General features: G+C 33.3%; 1 protein-coding gene and 1 pseudogene across 1 annotated transcript; both read right to left on the bottom strand.

Moving 5' to 3' along the window:
• LOC18589716 (G-type lectin S-receptor-like serine/threonine-protein kinase LECRK1) lies at positions 1,065–2,770 on the bottom strand. Its single transcript, XM_018126876.1, is given in 2 exon segments — positions 1,065–1,560; positions 1,562–2,770. Coding segments are annotated over 2 exon segments (1,686 nt in total). The 3' UTR covers positions 1,065–1,083.
• Positions 4,903–14,685, bottom strand: part of LOC108663279 — a 26,485-nt pseudogene continuing 16,702 nt past the window's right edge.

Below are 14,685 nucleotides of genomic sequence, written 5' to 3'. Positions count from 1 at the left end.
TTTATAATTGGGGGATGAGGGATTTGAACTCTGCTCTTTAAGCAAGAGATCTTGTACCAACCAATAAACTAAATGTTTGGGTGCACAAGATAGGATATTACTTTTAAATTTAAACAAATTAAATTTAAATATAATTAATCATAATGGATAGATAATTCTTATTTAAATTTAAACAAATTAAATCTAAATTTATATCCTATCTCTAATTTTTTTAATTATTCAATTAAAAAAATATTAAAATAATATTCAACATTAATTAATTAAATATTTATTAATTATTCACAAATAATTAACAAAGTTGTATGTTATGTGTACGCACCACATTTAAATGCAATAATAAAATTTAGCAGTTGTCAGATGTGCAACAATTTTGGATTTCTCATATGTGGTTGCTGACTGATTCTTCCACATTCATTTTAAAATTTGGAATTGTTGTATGAGCATAATTATAAATTGCTACTTGCTAGGTCCGAGCTGTAGATCCTGATACTAGATAACAGCTCAGGCTGGGTTATGAAAATGACTTAATGCAAGGTGCTCTGGCAGGGAGAATCAAGTCTTTGTTAATCCATATTACTAAGTTGTAGGTACGTCATTCAATAATAATCCAATATTAATATTGGTTTCTTTGCCCTGTAATCTTTTTTTTTTTTTATCTTACATGCCATGTATTTGTTAATTCTCTTACTTTTCACCTTCCTGATTCTCCTCGAAGCTCACATGCAGTAGTGATCATTTATGTATTCCGTGTAATTTCAGTTTAATGCTTTAAACCAGACGTGTTCTTTGTAGGAATGCTAATGGAACTTGGCCATAAATGCATCTAAAATTTCTCTGATACAATTTGTTTCTCTAATTTTCTGGGCCTTTTCTGGTACGCATTGTATGAAGGAAATTCAGGCAGTGAATAATTGTTTACGATGTAACTTTTCTGTTGGAAATTGTTCACATTAAAATAGTCCATTCCTAGATACATGCATGTCTAGGAAATCTTGACATACAGATTTTCTACATTCAAAAGCATTAAATTTGTTAGATATCATACCATAGACCTGTCAAATGCTCCTAAAATATATTACATTCTTATTTACAGGGAGACATGTAAATTTTACTAACAAATGAGGAAGCACCTGGAGGAAGTGGGACTTCAACATCTCCTTCTAGCATCTGTACGACTTTCTTCATTGTGGGCCTTAGTGAAGGATCCTCTTGAATGCACCAGATGGAAATCATCAAATACTTCTCCGACATCGTAAAGTCTTCCAATGCCTCTTCATCGTTCTCAACGACTAGACTCAATTTCCTTTCTTCATAGCAATCATATACCCAATCAGCCAATACCATTTGACGCTCATCTTCTATGTTTTGCTCAAAATTCTTCCTACAGCAAATGAGCTCTAGCAACAGAATGCCAAAGCTGTAAACATCAACCTTGGCTGTGATGGGCATGCTTTTGAACCATTCCGGGGCAACATATCCTTTGGTTCCTCTTATTCCAGTTACTGTTCGAGTCTGGTCAGTCTTTACCAGTTTTGCGAATCCAAAGTCAGAAATTCTTTGGTGTAAAGGATTCATCTAGAAGGATATTTTGAGGCTTGATATCACAGTGTATGATCTGGTTGCTACACTCCTCATGTAAACAAACAAGTCCTCTTGCAGTTCCGAAAGCAATTTGTTTTCTTTTGTGCCAGTTAGGCCTTGAATTTCCAAAGAGGTAGTCTGCTAAAGATCCATTGCTCATATATTCATACACCAGAAGTCGATGTTGCCCCTCATTGCAGAATCCTAGCAGCTGAACCAAATTCTTGTGATTTGTCTTTCCAATTGTATTCATTTCTGCTTGAAATTCCTGCTCGCCTTCTGTCACTACCTTCTCTAGGTTTTTAATTGCCACCAAGTTTTTATTACCAAGATCTAGAACTCCTTTATAAACCGTTGAAAATGCACCCCTCCCTAGTTCTTCTTTGAAATTACTTGACGCTTCTTCTAGCTCTTTATAAGTAAAATATCGTAAACTCATTCCTTGCATTGCAGGACAGAGTTGAAGCATCTTTCTTCTTCTGCTATTGAAACGCAAAGTAACAAAAAGAGTAACTATCAGCAGAAGAAAATTCAAAAATACTGAGCTGCTTAGGAGCAGAGATCCAATAAGGATTAAAGTTGAGCGATCGTTATTGTTTGAACCTTCACCAACGGATTTGCAAGTAGAATTTTCTTGCCTTATTTTGATCAGAGCTTTTCCTCCAACACTTGGATCCAATCTCCCATTTGAGAGAGGAATTTTCTTCTTCCAACAATTACTGTTTCTAAAGATAGCAACTGCACAAAAGCAATCATTCAAGCAGGTCTGTCTGCACCAATCCTCAGAAACTGGCTGGAAATATTCATAATCTGAGAGTGGCCAGTCCGTGTTGGGCATATCTCTGAAACCAAAAAGATTTGCTTCTTGCAATCCATCGCAGTCTTGTGAAACAAAATCCTGTTTGCACCCATTCATCTGATTACTTGGATCCAAGAATGAGTATCCAGGTGGGCACTCACATCTCGGCCGCTGATCTGTTCCTAGAACGCAGTAGCTGTTGAATCCACAAGCCCCACCTCCCGTGTCTTCCGTGATGCTCATGCAAATATCTGAAGGTAAAGAGGATAGCAAAGACCAGGACATGGACCTTCCAGAGCTAGCACCATTTGTCTTAGGATAAACATATTGCCTGAAGACCCCATCATATTCAAGAATCGCTCGCTGATAGAATTCGCTGATAGACCCCATTTGTCTTAAGCTTAATTAAGACATTTATGTGTTGTCCTTTGAGATGTTTTTGAGAGGTTAAAAATTTGTTAAGAGCAAATTAGCCCTTTTAGTAATTTGATTTATGGTGATTTCTGGTTTTCTCTTATCTTTTATTTATTTGGTGATTTCTGGTTTTCTTTTATCTTTTATTTATTTTTTCTTTTTCTTCTGGTGGGTGTAATGTCAAGAGTTAAGGGCAACTATTTAGCTATTGAGGTTTGTTTTGGAACTTTCATGTCTTTGGTTTAATTGCAAAATTATGCTTTCTTAAATTAGGGTTATATGATTGATGTTATTCCTAACTTGTAATATGTTGACCAGACTGTTAGTGGTTCTCTCAGAAGTTGTTTAGAGCTGCAGATCCTTTCTTGCTTGTTGGTTCACATTTTTACAGGTATGATTACTTGTGATCTTTTCACCGCATCAAGAAAGGATGAAACACACTGCTGAAGGTTTTGTATCTATGCTAATTCCAGGTATGAGAATACACCTTTATCCTAGCTCCCTAGTTTAATTCTTTTTTCCTATGTAAGCTATAGCCTCTCCTAGTAAGTATGAGAATTACTAAATCTGTTGGACCTCATTTTCACTTTGTAATTGAACTGTCAATATGTACCACCAATATTCCCTGTTTCATTATGTGTTTATTTTCAAGGCATATCAGCTAATATTAGAGGTACTAAATGCCCAGCATTTATCCCAGCTGAAAACTCCTATTTTATCTAGTACAAAGTTCTCTCTTAATCTTTTAGCAACTTCTAGTTCTAGTATCCCTTGTTTAGGCACAACTGGCTATAACTGATTTCCATGTAAAGCTGTTAGGTACAAAGCTTCTAACTTCTTTCTATTTAACTAGAAAAACCCCTTTTTGTGTTGCTGGTTTTGATTGTTGGAAGCTGCTGTCTTCTTCTATTGGATGTTGCTGTAGTCTGATATGCTTTGTTTATGAATGTTGTATATGATGTATAATGATTTCCAGCAGTTCCGTTTTGTTGTGGCTACTAGGTCGATAGTCTTTATTTATTTTTTTGACGGTTGCCTTTGAACTTTGGGTTCCCTGATGCTGCAGCATTTTTGTCCTCTGCGGCTTTCTACGAAGGGAGGGTATGCCTTCTTTCTTTTGTCTTTCCCTCTTGATATGAAATCTTCTTCAGCTTTTCAAAAAAAAAAAAAAACTAGAAAAGCCCCTGATCATTAATATTGGAAGTCCTTTGATTTTTAGCTGTAGGACTTGGACATCTAAAATGTATTGGTCACTATTGTTTCACAGCCTAGTAGCTATATCAGAGTGAAATCATATGATAATAAAATTCTACTTGATGTTGCTCTTGAGCCTGGACTGGCAGTTATTATTTACATATTAAGACCTTTTCTTTCTTAGGAGATAGTTCTTAAAATAAAGAACAGATAGATGCAGAATCCGTTAAGAATTATAATCTTCCAGAGGGGGATTAGTTTATAATCAAGTAAGTCAACGGAAGTTTCGTTTTAGTTGGGACAGACAGAGACATGTTGGAGCACTAAAACGCTACGCAACTGATCAAAGAACAGACCAAGTCTTTAAGATACAATAAAAACAAAAAGTCAAGCCACTGATAGGATTCAAGGCCTTGCAGCAGCGCATTCTTAGATGTTTAAAAGGAACATATCTTGGACAGTAAAAGGAAAAACCTTTGATCCTTGTCAGTGTTTGGATGGAAACCAATCAGAATGTATAACTTAGCATCTACAGTTACGGAAATCAGAAATGAGTTTTTCTTTCTTTGAAGAGCACTGTTCTTGCTTTTCAATGTTTTAGTTTCTTGAGTGAAGTTACAAACTACCAGAAATTATTTGAAGGTTTGCTATCAAAGATGACAAAATTAGACATTGCAAGCATTATGAATATCATGATGAAAAAAAGGAACATTCTTGTTCTATACTGCTCATAAATTTTGTATGAGGAGTTATTTTGTAAGATAGTTTGTCAACCAATAAGGATTTAGAGGAGAAAATTATGCACTATCTCTACACCATAACTGGTTTTTTTAATTTGGTGTATATGGTATATGCCAGATGAATAACGTGAAGTCTTAGCACCAAAAATGAATTTTTTTTTACCTCTAACAAACTTAGATAGAACTGATAAATAAGGTTTGGATTAGAGGAATTGAGACCTCAACAACTCCTTTTATCATTTGTATCACTTTCTTCATGGGAGGTCTTAGAGGTGGATCCGCCTGAATGCACCATATTGCAATCATCATGAACTTTTTCACCCATTTTATGTCATCTAGTGCCTCTACTGTTGGGTGAAGGCTGATCATGCATCAAATACAAATAGAAATCTAACGAAAATAAAATTAACAAATTAAATTATGCCTCATCGTTCTAGAATCTCTTTCATGCCATATTGAGTACATAATTAAATTAATAAATAAAATATATGATCATGTCACTTTATCTAAATAACAATGGTTGATGAATCCTTTGTTAAAACACATAATCAGCCTTCAAAAAAACTCAACCACCTTAACCCGGTTGTTGTAAACCAAAGTTGTCCAAGGAGTACTTGTGCAGCCTCTAATGGTAATCCACACCAATAAATTAGAAAATCTTTCTTTAAGGATTGGGAGTGCTATGCCTTGACAATGTGCTAGCAAAGATGAGTTTTATAAACTCATAATCCACACAAGATTTTTGGGGCTGAACACACAAAAGAAATCAAGTGAATGAAAAACTATTTTTCTTCACACAAGGAACAGTCAGACAAAAGGATTTTCTAATGTGCTATTCTTCTAATTTTTCCAGCCACTCTCTTATTTTTGTTTGGAGGTTATAGCAAGGTATTTATATCTTGGATTAATTTTAAACCCTAGTTACAAAGCTATTTTGTAATTGTCAATTAATTCAATAATTTAATTAAACAATTTTAATGAATTAGGCCCAATAATTTAATTAAACAATTTTAATCAATTAAGCCCAATGACTTAATTAAACAATTTAATTATATAAGCACAACTTAATTAACCAATTTTAATCAAGTGCTTGAGAAGCTCACAACTTCTAATTTGATTAAGTTCAACTTAATCACCTCTCCCATTTTATTGTCAGTATTCATTTTAGGTATGTGACCCATTAGGCTTCTAATATGTTGATAATGAACTCAACATATAATTCTTAAGTTAAACTTAGAATTAGATAAATTTAAATTACTTTAAATTTATCATTAATCAAGTCAACAGCCTAGAGTTCATAAACTAAGATTGGGATCTAGCAATCCATCATGGACACCTAAATGTTAAAAGAGTCAAGATGGTTTAACTTAACTCTTTAGTAATCAGTCTTTCCGTGTAATTCATTCCCTCATCATATATTCCAAAGATGATAAGAGTATGGTGCAGTGTCCACTCATATTGATCTCTATATTCGTTCTTAAAATTTGATCATCAGCTTTGTAGAGACTTGTGAAACTCTTTTCATAATCTTTAAGTTACCTTGGCCAAGTACTTCAATAGGCTAATATCAACCAAGAACTACTAGGATATGTCCCCTGCAGCACTTGGGGTGATGATTCCTATGTTGACCACTCATTTGCCTTCACATGCTTCTTGCTATACCCAAAAGCATCTTGTTTTGGCATCCTTGGTTAGGCACCCATAAGGATAAAATCAAAGCATAGCACTCCACACATAAGACAACTTGGTATCTCAAGTCTAAGGAGTATTTATACAATTGACACATGAGAAGTATTGTATAGACACTTGAGTGAAATACCAAATGCACTTGAGTGAAATACCAAATGCACTTCTTATGGCGGGTCATGTTTAGTAAACTTACTCTCCTATGCAAGCACCTACATTCTAGTTCCAATCATCTCTATACTTCAAGTAAGGAACATAGAATGTACCAGTCTCTAGGTATAATTGATATCCAGTCTTAATGATACATCGACCAGGCATATTTAAAGATTATGCTTTGATGCATAAGGATCTCATAACTGCAACCCATTACAGTTTGCTTGTAAGGCATATTAATCTCATAAACTTCATCCAATTAGACTTGTAACTTGTTATAATTGATGTCTTATTGATGAAGGAAAACCTTTAATCATTCAACATGAATTATATTGTTGTATGATTAGAATCAAGTCTTAATCAATTTCAAGTGGTTGTAGGGCTCATCCCAACATCTCCCATTAGCACAAAGCCAATTGCTACCTCATCGTATTTAGATTCAAATCCATCTAGCAATTGTGTCTCCATGTAGACTCATATGTGCCCTTCAATGTGGCTAATTGCTTTTATCTACCTTCGTGATGTCCATGCATCACATAATGTCATATTACTATATCTAGATCCAATGAGACCCAAGTTCTATTAGTATGGATTCATTATTACATTAACAATGTTCAAAATGCCTTATTAGTTTCATAAACTTATGAGCTTAATATATTCCTATTTGAGCCCTTTTTAATAAGATGTATATGACTTTATTTATATACACGTATAATCCTTTTTGCTCCTTGGGACCATTCTAACTAGACTATGCTGTATGCATCATATGCATGTGTCACCTTGCGTTATGCCATTTGGCCATTTCTTTTTTTTTAAGTCATTGTGCTCCCTTTAAATCTAAGATCTTTTATGAGAGTAATATTCAAACTCTTTTGAATATTCCATGATGTATATACATCTCAATGTATGCTTGGAATTATATTGGTTTGGAATATCGTAATGGGCTTTATATGTTGGAGAGATATGGACCAAATCATATCACAATATGCAGTTGCTTTCTTTCTTGAACATTCATCTTTATGTTTTGTTCTTAAGAAAGTTCCATTTTATATGAATCAATATTCAAACTTTTGACTAATTGAACATAATTCATAATTGATCAAATATCATTGTAAGGATAAACATGAAGCTTGGATAGTTAAATATGACATAATTATTCCAAATAATTATTCAAACTCGAAACATATAAGCTTCCACATCCAAATGCTAAAAACAATTATTCACCAGCCATTGCCATGGCAATAACATAATTAATGTTTCAAAAACATCTGAATAAATTATCCAACATGTCAAGATAAATAGGAGTGTAACCATCCAATGTAGCATTTAATACTTTAAGAAGTCCATCCATGTGGTCACCTTCTCAGCCAATATGCCACTCATCTTTATCTTTAGTCCCTACTATATGTCAAACATATGAAAACCAACTTTGAGGTATCTTATACCTTTGATATATAAAGTAGAATTATTTAGCAAATGGTACCTAAATTAGAAACTTCAATAAGCTTCTTTTTCTTGCTCACAGTAGCTAAGTACTCCATGCAGTTCCCGTTCCAATGCCCAAGTTTGCCACAATGATGGAAAATATCCTTCTCTTTGTCCTTTTTGACATATCCCTTAAGCTTTAGTGACTTCTCATTTTGGGATTTTATCTTTTTCCCTTTCTAGGCTTTTTTCTTTTATTGCTTTGTATGAGCCTTTGATGAAGAAATAAGAAGTAATGATCCTTTATCTTTCTTGATGGACCTCTCTGCTGTGTTTAGCATGTTCAGAAGTTTGAGAAGAGTGGCTTCCAATAGATTTATATGGAAGTTCAACACGAATTGATTGAAGCTGTCAGGAAGAGATTGTAGAACTAAGTTTATACTTTGCTCATGATCTATCGCTAATCCTAATTGTCCAAGTTTCTGGATGAGTCCAATCATCTTCAGCACGTGGGGTCTAAAAGAACTGCCTTATACCATCTTGCATAGAAATAGTTCCTTAGTGATCTCATATATCTCGGTGCACCCTTCCTTATCGAACATTTTTCTAAGGTGAAGAATCATGGATTAGACATTCATGTGATCATGCTGTTTTTATAGCTCAAGAGTCATACTGGCTAGCATCATGCATGTTGCCTAATCATCTTCATTTTTATGACATTGATATGCTTCTTTATCCTCAACAATAGCATCAGTAGCAGGGACTAGTGAAATAGAAGTATCAAGGGCATATGATTTCTTCTTTTATTTTAAGATGATCTTGACGTTTCGAAACCAATCAAGGAAGTTTGGGCCAGTGAGTTTATTTGCATCCAAGATGCTCCATAGTGACAGATTATTGGCCATGTATATAAATTATGCCTAAATAGATAAAAGAAAGCAATAAGTAAATATCATGCATAAACTATTTAAAACAAGGTTTTAAAATTTTAAATAGTTCTCCCACTGTTTTCTACAAGATGATAACCCTCCATATCACTTTGAGAGATCTCTACTAGGATTCTCTTAGTGGGCTAGAATTCAATCCATCTAGTCATGGCCTTGAGTGTGCTCAACAAACCATGATAGGTGGATTAGGTAAGTAACTGAGCTTACAAATTGTACCTCTATACAACTCCTAGATTAGCTAGGTGACAACACATTGCATAAACATATCATATATGTTTCGCCTAGCCTTTGCCTCTACTTTCCATAATAATCAAGTTTCCAAGCATTTAGATTTTATGAAACTAGTTGAGTAAGACCTACCAATAGCTCAAACATACTCGTGTAAAAGTGTGGCTTTGAGTGTGCTCAACAAGCCTTCGATTAAAATAGTAGCCAAGTTATCTTGCTATATGGTGGAAGGCAACTTAGTCATACACAGTATGTGACTCAATATTTACAGAGGGATTTTATCCTTTTCATTTTATTAAGGTCTCATTTGATTAGCATGCATAGCATTTAATATATTGCATAAAATTAAATTTATCACATGCTGTTCTATCAGAATGGTTATGGACTTTTCTACTCTAGTTTCCTTGAGCCATAAAAGGAAACTAATTGGTCAAATCTTAAGGGATAGCATACATTAAGCACTTCATGCCTTAGCTTACATCCACCTTTAGCTTTTCATGGCACCTTAGATCTCCATCTTCAAATTTACAAAATTTCTTTCTTAATCTAATCCTATTTCTAATTACAATTGAATGTAGAAATCTTGAGTTACATTCGAGGAGAGTTAGATGAGAAGAGAATTTTACAAACCCAGAATGTAAGAGACAAGGTAGGGTTCGTAGACCTTATTTGAAAATATTTCTATAAATAGCAATTTGACTAAACATTCACAATCATATTGGGTCTATAGTCCATAACCATCAATAAGCATCCACAATCTAGTTATAAACATATAAAGTAAACATGCTCAATATGATGATGATTGTGCATTTCATTTGAAAAATGTCACTCAACCATTGAGGATTATAGTTCAAATCATTTGGTACTTAGGTTTGAAAAGATTCAGTAATTTCCAGAAATATAATTTTTTAAAATTACTTAGTAAAGGAATTGACCATATCAAGGCCTTTAGCTAGCTCAAATCATATTGGAATTAATTCTATTACTAAGTTCTTTTTAATTAAACATCTTTAATTAGAAACCTAAACCAATTTAGGAAACTTCCTAATTTGAGTATCTACCATAAACCATTTTAAAAGGTTTCATGACCTAAATCATGTATCTTAAATATTTTAGGAAGGTCCTTATCCACCTTTTAATCTTGTATTATCCATTCACTAATTGTAGAGTTCTAATCATTATTAGAAGTCTTAAATTATTTGTAAATTTATGTTAATTAAAATCTATCCTAATCGGATTAGGATGTCATCTACTCAAGTTGACTTTCCATTTTAATTAAAATTATCTAATCTAATTAGATGTTAATAAATTAAATCATATATAATCCCTCAATTTAGGGAGTCCTCATCAAATGAGGAAGACTTAATATTTTTTAGACATTTAATATCAAACAATTTAAAATTGATTGATTCCATCAAGGATTCAAACTCCTTGATTTTAGGCATGTATCCCTAATATTTAGCAGTCAATGATTAGCTAAGGAAAGAATCCTTCCTAATCATTGAGTGTCCAATTTCTCCAGTAAACAACCTCTTTCCATAAGACGATTGCATCCATGGCAATGGGAGGTGCGGCATCCATGTGTGTCGGCACCATGCACAACCTTTGTCATGCATGCCATTTCACATGTGAAGGACATTCCTTTAGTTTAATCAAGTGTCCAGCCACTCAAAAATTAATTGAAATTCAAAATTCTATCCTTTAATTAAACCTTTCAAATGAGAATAATATTATGAAATTTTTCAGAATTAATTTTGCAAGATTATCTTGCCATTCAAAACAGATTTCCAAGCTGTAACTATTCTCTGAACTGTTTTCAAACTTTCAATAATTAATAGCTTAAATAAGCTTATTTCCCATTAAAATTTCCAGAAATAATCCTCATTGAACATTTTAATAAAGATAATTTTTAAGAGTTAATCTTCAAGAGTTTCTTGTCAATTAAAACTGAAATTCATACCAAAATAGTGAGCTGGACAGATTTATATTTGCACCAATTTTCTTGCTTGAAATCAGCATATTTGACCATGATATTTTCTAGAAATAATATTTATTGAACATTTTAATAAAGATAATTTTTCAGGAATTTTTCAGAATTAATTTACAAGATTTTCTTATTAATTAAAACTGAAATTCATGTCATAACAGTGAGCTGGACTGCTTTCACATTTTTGCTACAATTTCTTGCTTAAAACCAGCCTATTTAATCATGAACATTTCATGATTTTGCTGCCCACATATTCAGCAATAAATGTGTAACAATTTCATATTTTATTTGCTAGAAATTAAACACAAATAGAAGCAAAATTCTACACCTAAATTCATGTGTGTGTGCTACCCTGCAAGATAGCCTCCAAAACTGTCTCGTATGATGTTCTTTTTATTGTGCTTCCTTTGCACAACGTAAAACACATATTAGTTAAGTCTATACATGATTTAAATAAATTAAAAAAAGATTAAAAGAGGCCACAAATGTTGCTGGACAGAATTAAATGAAATTGGAAAAGTAGATTTTTGAAAAATCGATTTTAACAAAATTGCACCGAATCAAAATGCAAAACAACTATTTGCTAATCAAGCACTCAAATGGCATCAAAGGGGCTCTAATACCAGTGTTGGGTGAGGGCTGATCATGCATCAAATACACATAAAAATGTAGCGAAAATAAAATTAACAAATTGAATTATGCCTCACCCTCCTAGGATCTCTTCTATGCCAAATTGAGTACAGAATTAAATTAATAAATAAAATATATGATCATATCACTTTATCTAAATAACAAAAGTTGATGAATCCTTTGTTAAACCACCAAATCAGCCTTCAAAAAAGCCCAACCACCTTAGCCCAGTTGTTGCAAACCAAAGCTGTCCAAGGAGTCCTTATGCAGCTTTTAATAGTAATCCACACCAATGATTTAGAAAATCCTTCTTTTAAGGATTGGGAGTGCTATGCCTTGACAATGTGCTAGCAAAGATTAGTTTCATAAACTCATAATCCACACAAAAATTTTGGGGCAAAACACACAAAAGAAATTAAGTGAATGAAAAACTATTCTCTTCACACAAGGAACAACAAGACAAAAGGAATTTCTAATGTGCCGTTCTTCTAATTTTAAAGCCACTCTCTTATTTTTGTTTGGAGGCTATAGCAAGGTATTTATACCTTGGATTAATTTTAAACCCTAATTACAAAACTATTCTGTAATTGCCAATTAATCCAATAATTTGATTAAATAGTTCAATTAAGTCCTTAAAAAGCCCAGTTAACTTAATTGTTTAATTTAATCAATTAGGTCCAATAACTTAATTAAACAATTTTAATCAATTAGGCCCAATGACTTAATTAAACAATTTAATTAATTAGGCATAACTGCTTGAGAAGCTCACAACTTCTAATTTGATTAAGTTCAACTTAATCACCTCTCCCATTTTATTATCAACATTCATTTTAGGTATGTGACCCATTAGGCTTCTAACATATTGGCATTGAGCTCAACATATAATTTTTAAGTTAAACTTAGAATCAGATAAATTTAAATTACTAAAAGGCTTATCATTGAAAGATTAGGGTCTAGCAATCCATCATGACCACCTAAATGTTAGAAGAGTCAAGATGATTTGACTCAACCTTTCAGTAATCAACCTTTCAGTAATCAGTCTTTCAGTGTAATTCATTCCCTCATCATATATCTCGAAGATGATAAGAGCATGGTGTAGTATCTACTTATATCTCCATATTCGTTCTTAAAGTTTGATCATTAGCTTTATAAAGACTTATGAAACTATTTTCATAATCTTTAAGTTACCTTGGCCAAGGACTTTAATAAGCTAATATCAACCAAGAATTGTTACGATATGTCCCCTAAATCACTTGGGGTGATGATTCATATCTTGACACTCATTTGCCTTCACATGCTCATACTATACCCAAAGGTATCTTATTTTGGCATCCTTGGTTAGGTACTCGTAGGGATGAAATCAAAACATAGCACTCCACACATAAGACAACCTGGTGTCTCAAGTCTAGTGAGTATTTACACAGCTGACACATGAAAAGTATTGCATAGACACTTGAGTGAAATACCAAATGCACTTCTCATGGCGGGTCATGTTCAGTGAACTTGCTTTCCTATGCAAGCACCTACATTCTAGTTCTAAGTATCTCCATACTTCAAGCTATGAGATCGGTTGCTTACTTCTCAAGTAATGAAATATAGAATGTACCAATCTTTAAGTATCATTGATGTCCAGTCTCAATGATACATCAACCAAGAACATTTAGAGATTATGCTTTGATGCATAATCTCATAACTGCAACCTATTACAATTCCTTTGCAAGGCATGCTAATCTCATGGACTTCATATAATTAGACTCATAACTTGTTATAATTGATGCCTTATTGATGAAGGAAAACCTTTAATCATTCAACATGAATGATATTGTTGCATTATTAGATCAAGCCTTAACCAATCCCAATTGACTGCAGGGCTCATCCTAACATCTGCTTCATTCTTTACCAAAAGATTCAATTTTCCTATTGTATAGCAATCATATGGCCTATCAGCTAGAATTATCTGATCTTGTTCCTTTATATCTGGCTCATTATTCTTCCTATAGCAAATGAACTCTAGCAACAAAATGCCATAGTTGTAAACATCAACTTTGATTGTAATGGGCATGTTTCTAAACCATTTAGGGGTAACATATCCTTTGGTTCCTCAGATAGCAGTAGTAGTTTGAGTCTAATTTGTCTTCAGAAGCTTGGCTAACCCAAAATCTGAAATTCTTGCTATAAAAAAGTCATCTTGAAAGATATTTTAAGGCTTAACATCGCAATGTATGATTTGCAAGCTATATTGTCAAACCCTGTTCTATAAAATATTTAAGAATTTTGAGGAATCGTTAAAAGATGATATTGCCCCTAATGGTACTATTAAGTCGATTAAGCCTCGAACTAGTTCAAATAGGAAATTTGAGGTGAAATTAAGAGTTTCACAGTTCAGGGATGACTCAAAATGGTAATTCGGAGTTCGAGGATCAATTTGGAGTCAAACCGAAATTTTCACTATCTAGGGGCAAAATGGTCATTTGCCACTTGAGGACAAAATGAGAATTTTGAGAAAAGATTTTTTTGAACCCATTTAACTTATTGGAGTATGATTTGAGGATTGGAGTATAATTTGAGGGTTTGGCAGTGAAAAAGTTTAATTTCGGTGATTTTTGGAATGTAGGGGCAAAATCGTAATTTTTCCACCAGCTAACAAAATTTGAGATTTTGAGAGAATTTAGATGACATTTGACAAATTGGAGAATGGTATGAGTAAAAGGGATGAAAAATATGTTTATGGGTAATTTTTCAATTTTTTTGGGCAAAAATGTAATTTTGCCACCCTAGGGGCAAAACGGTAATTTTGTCACCCCAGGGGCAAAACAGTAATTTTGCACCCCCAGAGCATTTTTCCAGCACAAGGTCTTCACCCATCATCATTTTTGACCCTTGAATAATGTGTGGTGGAGA

Source organism: Theobroma cacao, chromosome 9, assembly GCF_000208745.1.
Source record: "Theobroma cacao cultivar B97-61/B2 chromosome 9, Criollo_cocoa_genome_V2, whole genome shotgun sequence".
Lineage (NCBI taxonomy): Eukaryota > Viridiplantae > Streptophyta > Magnoliopsida > Malvales > Malvaceae > Theobroma > Theobroma cacao.
Note: the sequence above shows the minus strand (reverse complement) of the source record. Positions and strands in the feature narration are given on the sequence as shown.